At 41.6% G+C, this 14,983-nt stretch overlaps 1 protein-coding gene and 2 long non-coding RNA genes across 3 annotated transcripts in view; 2 read left to right on the top strand and 1 right to left on the bottom strand.

Moving 5' to 3' along the window:
* The first annotated feature begins 305 nt into the window (after positions 1–305).
* On the top strand, positions 306–828 carry LOC107833171 (uncharacterized). Its single transcript, XR_001658885.1, has 2 exons — positions 306–335; positions 396–828. It is a non-coding gene; the product is annotated as an uncharacterized LOC107833171 (long non-coding RNA).
* A 1,142-nt stretch (positions 829–1,970) lies between these two features.
* angptl4 (angiopoietin-like 4) lies at positions 1,971–8,296 on the bottom strand. Its single transcript, XM_007573795.2, has 7 exons — positions 7,693–8,296; positions 7,204–7,314; positions 7,008–7,110; positions 3,936–4,049; positions 3,748–3,843; positions 3,246–3,530; positions 1,971–3,171 (listed from the first exon to the last, which is right to left on the bottom strand). The coding sequence occupies exons 1-7, from the start codon at positions 8,194–8,196 to the stop codon at positions 2,990–2,992; spliced, it is 1,395 nt and encodes a 464-aa protein (XP_007573857.1). The 5' UTR covers positions 8,197–8,296; the 3' UTR covers positions 1,971–2,989.
* A 5,692-nt stretch (positions 8,297–13,988) lies between these two features.
* The window catches only part of LOC107833170 (uncharacterized), a 7,521-nt gene continuing 6,526 nt past the window's right edge, over positions 13,989–14,983 (top strand). The window contains exons 1-3 of the long non-coding RNA XR_001658884.1: positions 13,989–14,077; positions 14,381–14,559; positions 14,667–14,759. This is a non-coding gene — a long non-coding RNA (uncharacterized LOC107833170). The remainder of the gene's footprint in view (positions 14,078–14,380; positions 14,560–14,666; positions 14,760–14,983) is intronic.

Here is a 14,983-nt window from a genome sequence, read left to right as displayed (position 1 = left end):
AATTCATGAACAGATGATTAACAAAGTCACAGACATTTGTCAGACTGGAAAAGGTTACACAGGCTTTTGGACTCTGTTCACCACTGAATGTCATCACAAACAGAGAAAACATGGAACTGTAACCAACCCAACCAGACGTGGCCTTCCTATTCCCAGAGAGAACACTGACAATTCATCCAGAGAAACGAGGCTGAAGTTGGTTTCTGATTGCAGCTTCTGATTCTGGAAATGGCTAAAGGACAATTCCACTTAATACTACAAATTGTTTTTTCATTATAGAGATACGGTGTGTCAGGGAGAAAAAGCCCAAACAAATCCAGGGAGAGTCATGCTAAGTTAACTGCTAGTTAACTTAGCTAGTTAACTAGCAGTTAACTAGCTAAGTTAACTGCTAGTTAGCTTAGCATGGATTCAGGACAGAACTGAAGCATCTATCCTAAGATCATGACACCGAGATCTCCATAGAGTTCTGCTAACTACCATTGTAGGTAGCAGATCAGAAGCTGCTATAAATGGATTTTGAAGTGATCCGTTGGACCCTCTAACTTTAAGATGGAGGCCTGATCCGTCTCGATCTTAAGGTTGGCTGGGCGCTGGCTTCTTCGGATGAGTGGTGACACAGGTTGATCCTGTGACCTGGAGGATCACAGCGGATAAAGCAAATGAACTAAGCCGGGCAAAGAAGTGCAAAGTGTAGCGCTGAAAATTAAAGCTGACACCTTAAAGCTTTAGTTTGCTTCCAGATAAAATGACATGCAGCCGTGATCCTTAACATGCAAGACACCTGCCAGGTGAGGCTGAGTGACATGCAAGCATATGTTGAAGAAAGCATAAAATGTGAGAAAATCTAATCCTGTCAGTACTTTGACAAAATAATTATTTTGATGTCAAATAAAAACAAACCAAAACAAGAGAATGAAACAGTCATTGATATTTGTGGTCTTCATAATATAAACTATTGAGTGTAGAATAAATCAGTTGGCTGTTCAATGCTTCTGGCTATTTATTGTATTGATGTTACATGTATTGATAAGGGCAAGTTTAGCTGAACCACAGAGTCAGGCACATGGAAGTGTTTGTTTCCTTTATGTCTGGTCTTTCAGTGGTTAGCAGGACTGTGGTCATTTTTTTCCCGGGGTGTGTGTATATGTATATATGGGTGGATGTGTGTGTGACCTATACATATTTGATACAGTGTAAGGCCCATGTGAAGACCCACTAGTCCTTATGCTAGACCCCATAAGAAGTGGTGCTGTTTTGGGGTTGGCGGTTTAGGACTGAGGTGTGAATTGAGTTCAGGTTTGGTTTAGGGTAAGTGTCAGAGTTTGGCTGTAGAAATGAATGAGAAATGAATAGAAGTCAATGGAACATTCCTGTAAAGATAGACAAACCTACTGTGTGAGTGTGTATGCAGGTGTATATATGTATAATGTGTGTGTGTGTGTGTGTGTTTGGATCTACAATGAGCAGGTTAATAGCCAATGCCTCCATGTTGTTTCCCAAAAAATTGACAACTTTATAACTTTTGCAATGCTTGAATTTTTTTTTTTTTATTTTTTTAAATCTCTAAAAAATATTTATAGAATTCACCTAACTTAATTTGGGCCTACAAGTTTTATGTGAAGTACAATTTTTGCAAAACACACATTCATTAAAAACAAAATTAATTCAAATTGGGGCCCTGGATGATTTCCCCAGTAAGCTCTTTCTAAAATCTGGCCCAGCAGTTAAATACAATTCACAAATCTGGAGATTTGTTTAACTTGAACTTTTAAACATTGACTTTTGCTAAACTTTTTGTGGCTCCCAAGGATTTTCAACGCTGGGTTAAATAGATGAAGAACAACCCCAAACCACCAGAGCTCATGTCTATCACGCATTGTGAGATGCTGGAACACCCCTATGACTGGTGAATATCATCATGATGTTGACAGAGATGAATATTGAATGAATACCCAAAACAAATATTTGTTTAAATCAGTTTTATTGGCTCAATGAGGCCAAAATGGTCATTTTTCTTCTACCCCATCCCCACTTCCCCCCAAAAAATACCTTAATATAAATTACAGACAGAAAGCAGCACATAATAGATACATGGTTTTTAAATAAGAAAAATATACTTAAAACATCAAACTTTGAAGTCAACTGGCAAAGATCAGAAACAGATACCTTACTAAAAAACTGACCTTTTTCCAAATATGTACAAAACAATGCCATTTATTGAAGAACTAGTCAATATGACTAAATATCAAACCCTCCAGAGAAAAAACAATATCAGTGAAGAAGACTTTCAGTCGATTCTGACTATAGAACATCTAGTATGTGGTAAGAAAGGCAGGAAAGGTGAGTAATATCGATGCTAACGTAGCGTAAAGCTAACTGACAACAGTTCACCCCATTACCAAACTCCAGCCTCATCATGCTGAAATCTGCTGTTTATGTTTTAGATGGTTATTTGATCCACAACTTGTGGTTTTAAGAGTTTGCTGACTCAGCATGTCACTAGTGTAAATGCCCTGCACAAAAACAATCGATCTGCAGCTGATGTGATGCCAACAGTCAGGTTTGCTAATCACCAAACCTCAGCACGAAGCCACATCATCCCCAGTAAGGCGTCTGAGCTTGTTGGAAAATGCGTGATGACTCCCAGCCCAGTCCACAGGCAGAGACTTGCTCGCATCTACAGGATGAAACCTCATCGGGAAAACATATTAGAGAAATTTTCCACTGCACATTTGGCTTTGGACTCAGTTACTGGCTGTGGCTTCACATAGCAATAATGAATCTGTCTTTTCACACAACAGACCAAGAAAACTCTTTTCATCTGACTTTGTCCTTCTGCTTTCAGGACTGTGACTCTGGTGTCAGGTTTCCCCCTCACAAAGAACAAACCCAAAAGTTGGACGTGTCTGCCACAAAAACCAGCGAAGAAAAAAGAACGGACAGTTAAGACTCTGCTTCTTTCTCCCTCTTTGTCTCTTTCAGCTCTTTAAGACTTGTTGATGGTGGTGGGAGCAATCATCATTATGCTTGACTTCAGGGGATAGTAGCGCCCCCTCCAGGTCTTCCAGAAAATGCCTTGCTTCCTTTGGTGTCTCTGTTTAGGAGGAGGGCTCTGGAAATATCTCCCATTTAGGTTGGAGCGACCACAGTTACTGAACCACCAACCACCTTCAAAGACAGAATCAGCTTGATTAGCATGCTTCAGTCTTGTCGGTGTGACAGGACAGTGTGCCAGTACTTACCAGAGAGGTGTTTGGCACAGTTAATGTCACCTTTACGATCATTGTCTTGGTCCCGGGTTGAGAACGGCAAAGAGAGAGCCAAGTCGGTGGTCAGGGAACTCTCTAGCGTATCGGTGGTGCCAGGTTCCTGAATCAGGAGTGAGTAGTTGGTTTCTTTTCCACCAAGTTCAAACGGGAAGCGGACAGATGCCGAGTCATCCCCCCAGTCTGAGAATTTAATGTTGAGGGTATAGCTGCCATCTTTGGCGATGGCATGGATGTTTTCCAAGCCCAACCAGAACTCTCCTGAACAGGAACAGAGAACAAAACTTAGTCCAAAACAACCCAAAGCTCATGATCCTGACATCTGTTGTCTTAACTTCCCACATCTTTCAATGACTTCATTCTTAGTGCCAGGAGGTACTGAAGGCTTACAAAGGAACTGAAAGGCAACCATCCTGACCCCGCACTGACCAGCTAACACCGGATAGTGAAAGTGGATAAAACCCCAAAGAGTATTTACCATTCAGGCTGCCAAAGCCTTTTTCGTAAGCCTGCCACAGCTGGTCAAAGTCCATGGAGCCATCTTGGCGTCTTTGGATGACTGTCCATCCACCATCTGGGCAGAGAAACATAGAGAAATTGATCAAACAAATGTTACATCAGCCAGGAGACAGACTTAGCACTCAGAGGAAGTTCTGCTGAGCTCACCAGTTGTCATCTCACAGAAGACGTCAAAGGGCTCAGAGTCAGTTGGCTGGATGGGGTAGACCCCGCTGGTGGTCTCTCCTCTCAGGAACAGTTCATGACAGTCTGTGGCCATTTCTGGAACAGCAGAGAGGGAGAAACCCAACATTGAGCATGCTTAAACGTGGAGGGATGTTGGTGAAACCTATCTTGTTATTGCCCTGGCTGCCTGGTATTCCATTAGATTTTTCTCCAGTTACGTGAAAGATTCCAACAAAATGCAAAACTGAACTGTTTGACAGGTTCAATATTGCCTTGTTGTTTAGTCTTAGGCTTCTTCCAGGTTATCACCTCAGAGGGTGACCTGTGCAGGATGTCTTGACCAAACACATGATCTTGCTGTTACAGTTTCTCCGGGAATGCCGACAATGCTCAACACATTTAGCTGTTGCAGGCTCTACTCCCCCTGAGAAACCACAGAAAATTGGCTTAAACTGAAAGTTTTTTTTTTTAAGTCATCTGGTTTCCAGAACTTGAACAAGTCACAATATTAGCCCCACTCCCTGTTAGAATGAATTTGATTAGGTTCCTCTGCCGAGCTTTTAGAAATAGGTAAATCTGTTTTAAAGAAACCCTCAGCTGAAGGAGAGCAGAGTGTTTGCAAATAAAACTAATCGTTCCAAGTGAGCAAAGCACAGCTTATCGTACCGAGTCTGGACATACAAACTTACACCTGATAAAGCCATTAAAAACAAGAGTGTGTCTCTGTCGTAAACATGACCTTTCTCCCAGTTCCCAAGCAGAATTCCCCTCTTTTACAGCTGCCTGGCCTTGCAGGCTATAGGGTTACACACCATTCATCCTTTACATTCCTCATCCTCCCCCTTCCCCATGTCTGCGACCTGTCACACCTCCGTCACGTGCACAGCAGCTAGGTGGTGACGTAGATGTGCATGGCTGCTGCATGCATGGGGAATGATCAGATGGTAGGGTTTGGGGGGGATGGGGATGTTTCCTTAAGGGAGAAAGGCGTTTAGAAACGGGGGTGGGCGAGAGTCTGGAGCTGCAAGCTGTCATTTGTCTAAGGAGGCAACATCTCACCATTACTCAAGTGGCATCAGGTAGGAAAATGGAGTATTTATTAATAAATTCTAATAAAGGTGAAAAATCATGCATGTGATTGACGGAATGTTGCCTAGCTGATCATAGACCTCTGACCTCTACTCTAAAGGAACAAACTCTGGGGGCTGCTGCCTGACTGTGGGTAAGGGGGATATTCAGAACTTTGGCACATTTCCAAAGGAAGAGACAGAGTTTTTTTTCTGTTCAGGATGTGGGGCGTGTAAACGGTGAGGGAGTGTGAATGTAGGGAAAAGGTTGCTCACTCATGAGGAACATCAAAACATTTGTTTTTGAGCCTGCCATAAAAAGTGGGAGCAGTCAAGTGTCTTCCAAGCAATGTGGAAGGTATCTATGCAAGGTTCACAGATAAATTTAGAGAGCCTTTCCCCATTTTCCTCCTCTTTCCTTGGCTCAGAGGGAAATGTTATCAGTGAAAACAGAGTGTTTGAGATGAAGGCAGCCTCCCAGGCTCTGAGTAATCCACTAAAGCTGCTTGACCCTGACAGGATACTCTCTGAAACGCTGAACTTTCTTCTAGCTGGAACTCTGCCAGGAAAACTTGTCAATTTTTTCCCTCATTCACAAAGCACTGCTGATGTCAGAGTGTTGTGGTATTCCTGGGATCTGTGGTGGACTTCAGATCACCTTTCACCTAGTTCACATCTAGAAACAGTTAGGAGTTCAGTTTTGACTTTAAGTCAAGTTTTACAGCTCTCTAATAGCTTGAATTCCAGTTTTTACTTCATTTGTGTTTAAATGCACTTTTTTCTTATACGTCTCTGAAGACTAAGCTGAACCTCTGTTTTGGGTCCTAAGCAAGTGATTTTTTTTCATCATGCGTCTAAATCAGAGAGTTGAAAACATGTAGATGCCTACAATTTTGAACAGATTAAAATTTTTCCATTTAAAAAAAAGATTTTACCTGCTTAGCAATAAATTAAACATGTGAATTTTAATGAAATTAAGTTGAAAAGAACAAATTACAAGATATAAATGTTCCATTGACAAGCTCATCCTACAAACAAAAAAATATAAAAAGAATGCATTCATATTAGATCTGTTTGCTTGAGAGAGGAATGTGTGCTGTTAAACTGAGCACACAGAATCCCACATCCTGCCCACCACCCCACCATTACATGATCTATTTTAAGCAATTATTTATTTTACACCTAACCTAACCATTATCATGGATGGCAATCTCAACTTCAACCTCAGCCATGTGGATATTTAGAAACCAGCTTGGCCATTTCCAGCAGCCCAGTAGAGTCTGGATGAAGGAAGATATTATCACAGACTGCAGAGTTAAATGAGCTCCTCTGACTAAACTGAACATCCATTCTTTCTAGAAACTGGTTTTCACATCTGCTCAAGCTGTCTATAAAAAAGGTTAACCTGTATAAAGTTCTGTTGGAGGTTTCCTCCTGTTGAAAGAAAGTGTTATTCTCCCCTGTCACAACATACTTGATCCAAATGGCTGAGCTTTTTAGGATAGCGAACTTTCTACCAAATGATTTAGATCTATATCAGATTGGAGTTTGAAGCTGCCTGAATAAATTGCATAGATTTGATAATAAATTTCTCTTACATGACCGTGAGATGACAGAGGTGAGGTGAAATGTCGTGAGATAACTAATCAGAACAGAAAGAAAAAAATCGGAAATGCCAAAATATTTTTAAAAAGTCAGATGATTTGTGTGACATTACAGAATAATTCAAGATGAAAAGGTTGTGTTCAGACTGGTGTATAATGTTAAAGGAAACCAACCCCCCCGTGTTGAGTTGATTGTGAGTCAGAAAGTCCACCTGTTGCCATTTCCGGGCTCGCGATTAGACTGACTTTAATTGTTAGTGATTTAAGCTCCTTTCTGTCCTCACCCAGCAGATGGTTCGCCACGTTTTGGCGCCAGATTTTCTTCACCCCACTTAAGTCTGTGTGAAGGGAGGGGATTTGTGGCGCTGCGGGGTTTTACTTACCGAGCGGCGAGTCGCGCTGCTCTTCTACGTCGCTGTGCGCGGGGCGCTCGGTACTGCCGCTGCCGCTGCCCCGGGTTGAGGGCCTAAGGCCGGGCTGCTGGATCTAAAAAAAAATAGGAAGCCCCCCAAAAAACATGAACGAATTGTCCCCAGCTTTCAGAGAATGAAACCGACCAGGCTTGTTAACGCGGCTCACCTGGCTCTGCAGCGTCCTGATGCGAACGTTCTGCTTGTCCAGTTTCTCCTGCTGGAGCCTGATGCGCTCCACCAGATCATCGATGCGTCTGGTCTGAGAGTCCAGCATGAGCTGAGGAAAGAAGCAGCATTAATAACACCCAGGTGGGCGGTTCTGGTTTCACATGCAGCACTGGTTATGCAACTGCCTTTTGCAGCCAGCTGGTTCTGGGTCAGCCCGTTTCCCTGTCAGGCTCTCCAGAGTCCCAGCAGCCAGCAGCGCCTCATTCTACCATCTGATGCTTCAGATCTCTTTGTCTAGCAGTCCTGAAGTCTCTCTGCACGTGCTGCACGCAGCTCCCCACCCACTTCTTCCTCTGGGTTTGTTCATTCCAGAAGTGCACACTTTATTGCATACTTGAGTCTACAAGCAGGAAGCATTGAACACAAAGGAAGCCTCATGTGTCCACCCTCCCATGACCCTTTCTCACCAGACGGCCTGCAGTCTCACCTGGATGCTGCGTGCATCGCTGCTGTTCCTGCTGCCGGGTCCCTGCAGCATGCCGTCCACCCTCTCCTCCAGCTGGCTCATCCTCTCGCTCATGGTCCTCCTCTCCTGCTGCATCTCCTCCACCTTCTCCCTCAGCTCGGCCGTGACATTGAGGAGCTGGCCCTCTCTGTCCTCCAGGTCCCGAGCACGGGCTCTCAGGCTCTCCCCCTCCACCTGCTGCCTCTGGCTCTCCTTGCCCAGCTCGGTAGTAGTGCGGTTGAAGGCTTTCAGCTTGGTGAAGATGTCCCTCATGTGGCCTTTGGTTTTATCTACGTGCTCCTTCAGGTTCTGGCCCAGCTGCAGCAGGCCGTGGGCCAGGATGTTAACGTCGTCCAGCGCTGCATACTGCACACGTTTCTCCTTGGCAGCAGCAGCGCTTGGCGAGGCCCCCTTCCTCTCAAAGGGAAAAGCAGAGGCCATGAGCACCACCAGGCAAAGTGTCAGGGCTGCAAGCATTGTCTTCATCGCTGCTGGAGCTTCCACCCCTCAAACCGAGTCCTGCCAAGTCTTGTGGAGTTGAACTGGAGAGCTGAGGCTCCTGGATGAACAGACACAGCTCTGCTGTTTTATACTTTCCTAACCCTGCGGTATAAGCCGTGCTGCTGCCTGCCATTGGCCAGCTGGGCAGAGGGAGGGGTGCAGCTGCTCTCAGGTTTCTGTTCCTCCTCCATCTCCATATTAACCATTCATGTCAGAGACTACATGGGGAGGGAAATGATATAACAAATGATCACTTCTATCAGCTGATGTCAAACCGTTGTCCTTCCTCCTGCGAGAAGAGTCACCTCACCACAGCTGGGGGTGAAATCTGTGACATTTCTGATCCCTTCATCAGCGCAGGAACAGTCTGAAACGAGGTGTTAGCCATATCAGGAGCCATACACCGAGCCGTCCAGATCAAATCCTGCTGGAGTAGATGTTGGTGTAGTTCACCAAAAGCTTTACAAGCTTTGTCAGAACAAAGAGCAGATGAGCCAGAGGAGAAACGCACAACGCAACTGAAACTGGTCAGGAACATTCCTGAGGAAGATTTAAGATTCAAAGTGGGAACTGTGGTCTGTTAAACACAAACATTTAGCTAATCTAAGCGTTTTCTGCCGTCTTATCTTTATTTCAAATAACACCAGCATGCTGGCAGCAGGATGAAGTTAGTGTGAAACAGTGAAGGATCAGAAACCTCCAGGGGACAAAAGCATAACTGCAGCATATTTCTACTCAGGTACAAGTAAAAACAAGCTATGCAAGGAATTACTCTAATATTTCCAGTAGGTAATGTACATATATCTAAACATTAGAAGTACTTCCAATGACAATTTCTAGTATTTACTGGATCTTCACCACCTCCAAATGTCAAGAAGACAGGAAACAACATGAGAACAACAAAACTTTAACCGGACAGCTTCTGTCTGTTTCTGCTGCATTTCTGGTTAGAACCTGTTTGTTCTTGATTCAGTGAAGTTACTCGCAGTGGGGAGAGTATTCGGAAATTTCACTTGAGAGTAGTAACGTGTTTGAAAATTAAATACACTTTTTGAATTGGTTCCTTTCTGTCTAAATAACACAGAGACAGTCAGCTTTTCATCATATGAGGAGGAAACAGCTGCTAATGTCTAACAGTTCACTGCGGATGCTGAGAGAGAGAGGAAGATTCAATTTAAAGTATTTTTTAAGTAGCAATTCATTGTTGATAAAGGAAGAAAAATAAGCTGTTATAAAGAAAACAAGACTGTCAGGAGATAATAGGAAGGGGGAATGTATTTTAGCAAAGCTGTTCTGCTTTATTCTTTTGAGAACGTACTGGGTTAGAAAAGATGGCAGCATTTAGGAAAACTTAAATGAGAATCTCAAGTCTTTTTTTTTTTTTACTGCTAATAAAAGATGCTGCAGTCAGTTAAAACTTAACTGTTTAATAGTTTTCTCTTCCTAATACACGGTCATTTTCAGAAACAAAAACTTTTTGATGAGGCTCATTTGTCAGATTAAAATAACTTTTTGAAACTGGACAACCAGCCATTAAGTAATCAGATATTAAACATACATTTCAATGAGGATACATGTATGTATTGAAAATCTTTTTTTATTGGTCTGATGTAATATTCAAATTTTAAATGCTATCATAACTGTACTTGGGAAAATCATCATAAATAAAGGCTTTCAAACACTCATTTTTTGTATTTAAATCACATGATGTGTTTCACTTTGTGACGAAGTTTCTGAAATAAACAAGACTTTTTAGTTCCAGAATGGGTTTTAACAACAAGGCTAGAGAAAGGATTTTCGGTGCTGTTCTTCTATATCGACTGAAATCTGTATTTCAGGTCAAAGCTTTACAAAAAACCTCCCCCTAAAAATCTGAAATAAGCCACAAAATTCTGATTGAAAATTCAGTTTTTTTCCAGCTGGAACCAGCAAACGATGGAAAGTCTGACTGATTTTGGGCTGGAAATACTAAAACAATATTATACCACCCGGCGTTAATGTGAGGGCTTCCTTATCATCCCCCTTTGATGACGTGAGGCGTGAATGTGGAGGGGCGTGTAGGGTGCCTATCTTCAGGCAGACTGTGAGAATTAGGGGAAAGTTCACAGCAGACAGAGCGGCCAGGCGGTGTCTGGCAGTCTCTGCCTGGCAGCCAGTGGTCCAGTCTGTGTGATCAGACCACAAAGAGAGCTGTTAACCCTCTGCTGCCTGCAGCCCAGTCTAAGTGGGTGAAAGGTGAACGCTGTGGTCTGGGCTTCTACTCCAGCTGCTCCCAGACGAAAGACTTCCTCTGATTCCAAACATACTTCTGCATTTTAATCTTTAATCAGTTTACAAGAAATATTTCAAGCAAAAGGAAATGAGAAAAACAAAACAAAAAAAACATCTGCTCCTCTCCAGGTTTTAAAAATGGTAAATTATAATGTGTAAAATGTTGCAGCGTGATTTATAGAAAAACTGAACCAAAAAGCCAAACAGTGCACAGAAAATAAAGGTATGCAATTCTTGGAACTATGTATCGATCCGATTCCGAGTAAATACGGGACTGGTCTGAGAGGTATCAATACTTTTTAAAAACATGTCCTTATCATGAAATAATTTGGTGACTTCAGTTAGTTGATTATTGTTATTATAAAGCACAGGACAGATTATTATGGCAAATACAAGTGTTTTCTATAACTGTAACTGTAATCTCCACATAACCTAAATAAAAACACTATTTTTCTTCAATGGTTTATATTCATGTATATTCATGAATGTGTATTCACATATGAATATGTATGAATATTTTCAGGTATATGTTTACATAAGCGTGTAGTTTGGAGATGAATAGATAATAAAACTTTTGGAGGAATTAATCAGATTGTATTTGAAAGAAAGCAGACTTTCTGAGTGCAAACATTACAAAGGTTTGAACTCCTGTTCTTACATTAAAAATAGAAGCTCTTCATATTTGGCATCTGAATTCTTGCATATGAACTGGCATGAACTCTGCGAGGAAGCTAAGTAACGTGCTCGACATATAGAAGAGGAACTGTTAACAATGTATTGATCTCATCACACTAGTTATGGATCCAAAATCAGTACACTCCTTGGCATCAGTACCATGTATATTTAGATTGATACGCCCAGCCCTACCAGAGAAAGGAACTCCAGCCTTTGTGTTTCCACTGGAGTGAAGTGACAGAATATCAGCTGGGTTTGGCCAATTAAACAATTAGAACACTTCCAGAACTTGTGTCTGTTTGCTGTGTTGGAGCGTTCAGTTGTGTGGTAACGCAGTCAGCATCAGAAATGACATCAGAAAAAGAATGTTGCTTCCTATCAGTCTGGTGAAGGTTAAATGTCTCTTTCTGAGCACTTAGAAATACAACGAGAAAGAAAACTTTGGAAAGAGATATGCAAATAAACCACCGGGTTCAAGGAAAACAACGCCAGCTTGGTCCTAAAGAACAAGACAACACGGCATCTCAGCTGGCTCAGAGCAGTACTTCAGCACGGTGGTGAGGGCGTGATGATCTGGGCTCCAGAGCACAGTGATTTAGACATCTCAGGTTCAACCTCAAACCAAAACGTATAAAAAAGGAAAAAGATCTCAGTCTGCTCATCAGGCACAACCACTAATAGTTGGGCTTTTCAAAAGACTAGACTGCGTGTGTGTGTGCTTGTGTGTGTGTGATCTTCCTGGTAGTTGACACACAGAACACACAGCCACACCTTGCCACAGTTGCTGATCCAATTTCCCAAAATGTCTTTTCCCAGTTTTGAGCCGCCTGCAGGCGACCTTTCACCCAGATCCAAACACAGAACATCTGCAGCAGCGGCCTCACATTCAGTGCTGAAGTAGCGCTCTGATTCTCTGGTTCCCATGGAAGCAGCATTGATCTGATCCCCTCCTTTTTTTTTGACTGTTTCACCTGGTTCTGGGGGAAGTCACACTTCTGACTGGTTCCACAGTACTGATTAAATAAGAGGTGAGAATGAAGGATGATCATTCTTTCTGATCCTATCTTTACGTCGTAGCATCATCATTTTGATAAGAATTTTAATATAATGACCTGAATGTTTTAAAACACTGAAATAGTCAGATCACATGCTCTGTGTTTCCATGAAATAATCATAAAGAATAATCAAAAGAAAAAGGCTACAGCCTTTTTCTTTTATTTAACTGAAAGTGAAGGCAGCTCACTTCTCTAACTGGATGAAGACAAACCAGAGTCACAGTTTACTGGACACACCAAACTAAACAATTCACAAACACCCGCTTTGGATGATATCATCCCATAGAATGGCCATTATTAGTGGTTATCAGCTCAATTGAATGGCTTCAGGCGGTCCCTCCTGTGCGTCCTAGCAGGCTCAGTAGGTTGTTATCTACCATTCGTATCGCTGATCACAGCAGCTTGTCGCTGATGGGACTTTTTTTTTAAAGGTTTTTTAAAAAACCTTTATTTACAATTTACGTACTAGTTTGAGNCCTCGGTCTTGGTCTTGACTTGGTCTCGGACCCCAAAAGTCTTGGTCTTGTCTCGGTCTCGATACACTCTGGTCTTGGTCTTGTCTTGGTCTCGGGTTAGGTGGTCTTGAACACAACACTGCACCAAACTAAACAATTCACAAACACCCGCTTTGGATGTTATCATCCCATAGAATGGCCATTATTAGTGGTTATCAGCTGAATTGAATGGCTTCAGGCGGTCCCTCCTGTGCGTCCTATCAGGCTCAGTAGGTTGTTATCTACCATTCGTATCACTGATCACAGCAGCTTGTTGCTGATGGGACTATTTTTTTAAAGGTTTTTTAAAAAACCTTTATTTACAATTTACGTACTAGTTTGAGTGGAAAATCAAGAATTTACTACAAATAAATGCCAGATGTATCAATCATAAGACGTTAATTCGGCATCTAAAAATAACTCAGTAAAGTGTAAAACCCGAGGGTTTTCGTTGATTTAAAAACTTATTTATAATTAACCTACGATTTTTGAGTATATCAATGATTTACTTCAAATAAATTTAAGAAGAATGAGGATGGATTTTCTTCTGTGATTGCATGCAAATCGGTTCTGAAAACGTTTCAATATTTTTGATTAAAAATAATAAAAATCATTCCCATCACATCATTCCCAGCTGCCTCTCCTCCCACTCCGTCATCTTTCTCCCTCATAGACCAGCCACCTCTGCACAATCATGTCAATCACCTGCTGGCCATGCCATCTCTTTATGTCAGGGTGGCCTATTTGAAAATAAGAAGAGAAAGTGTAAGTTTTGTCTTCTGTGACTAGTCCTGTGACTATTTATTTTACATCCATCCATTTTCTAACACTCTTGTCCCTAGTGAGGTCAGGAGGGGTGCTGGTGCCTATCTCCAGCGAAAGTTTCTGGCGGTAAGAGTATGCTGAATAGAAATTGCTCCACAACATAGAACAGGTTAGTTATTTAACACAAATGTGGAGTTTTACTGTTTTTACATGAAGTAGAATGTAGTTGAAACAGACTGAATACACTTCCAGCAGTTGATGTACATGTAGTTAGAGACATACCTTGTTACAAAAGGTAACAAGGTATGTCTCTTGTTTGTGTATGTAAATCAACTTGATTGGTTGATTTACATACACAAATCAACCAAACATGTAAGTGGGAATGTGTTGTTCCTCCATTTGTCTGACAATCTAAATTACTTTCTTAATTTTTTAGTTATATAGTTTCTTCTATGAATTTGAATCTTAGGATACTTTTATGACATGTACAAATATTTTTATTTTTTAAAAGATTCTTTTCTACAAGAAATGAAAATGGCAGCACCAGGTCTCTCCTGTCGAGCATTTCTGAAAATGTTGGACCAACGAACCGTCCGCTTTGGCCGTGTGAGTACTTTGATGTACATATCCCAGAAGGGCTGTCTAACTCCATTCTTGAGTAGTTATGTTCTTCAACTTTTCTGGACACACTTGAATTAAATGGCTGAGGTACCACCTCATTCATTCAGCATTCAGATCATATGCAGTAACATCAAAATGAATTGAATGAGATGTTTTGTGCCAGAGACACACCTAAAACTTGAAGAACACATATCCTGATGCCTGGGATTTAGACACCTATGTCCTTTTTTTATGTTTTTTTTTAATTTTTATTATTATTATTATTATTTATCTCTCATTTTAAATTAGACAGGAAAGATCTTGACTGACGGCTTCCTGAAAAGTCTTTTCGAGTGGGAAACCATAGGATATGAGTTGGATAAAATGTTAAGGAAGGATCCCTTCAAGTTTTAAGCTTGTACCCCAGATATGCTTGCAGTTTCAGTGGATGGAAACTGCAAACATTGCCGTTTTAAGAATGCAGCAAGGTATTGTAAAATATGTACAATATAACAATTATTTGTATAAGTTAGTAATGTTTACTACCTTTGGACCATAACACCCCATGAAGTGTTTTTTATTGCTTGTTTTTCAGATTGGAGGAACAGGCTATATTTTAGGACCTTTACATAGCCAAGGATGAGACATAGGAAAATTTGTGGACTACATACACAAATCAACCAAACATGTAAGACTACAGATTGTAAATGTACAACAACAGTAACCTTTTAGCCTGTGATGACAGCATGCCTGATTGAATTTTATGCATTCTCGGTTTCTGGAAGAGGTGTTTGTGGTGGGCAATGGTCAGTAGCCAGGGAGATCTCTCACAGATCCAGCAGCAAGCTGTGTGTGTGTGTGTAGACATGGAGTGCTACTTAGTGCCCTGAACATGTATAGGGGTGAGATATT

Source organism: Poecilia formosa, unplaced genomic scaffold, assembly GCF_000485575.1.
Source record: "Poecilia formosa unplaced genomic scaffold, Poecilia_formosa-5.1.2 Scaffold338, whole genome shotgun sequence".
In the NCBI taxonomy this organism is placed as follows: domain Eukaryota; kingdom Metazoa; phylum Chordata; class Actinopteri; order Cyprinodontiformes; family Poeciliidae; genus Poecilia; species Poecilia formosa.
Note: the sequence above shows the minus strand (reverse complement) of the source record. Positions and strands in the feature narration are given on the sequence as shown.

Coding starts and splice junctions, on each gene's coding strand:
- angptl4 (XM_007573795.2), bottom strand. CDS start 8,196: ATGAAGACAATGCTTGCAGCCCTGACACTTTGCCTGGTGGTGCTCATG. Junction 4,050..7,007: donor GCAGCGCGACTCGCCGCTCG/GTAAGTAAAACC, acceptor CTGCTGTTCCAG/AAATGGCCACAGACTGTCAT. Junction 3,844..3,935: donor CTTCTGTGAGATGACAACTG/GTGAGCTCAGCA, acceptor TTCTCTGCCCAG/ATGGTGGATGGACAGTCATC.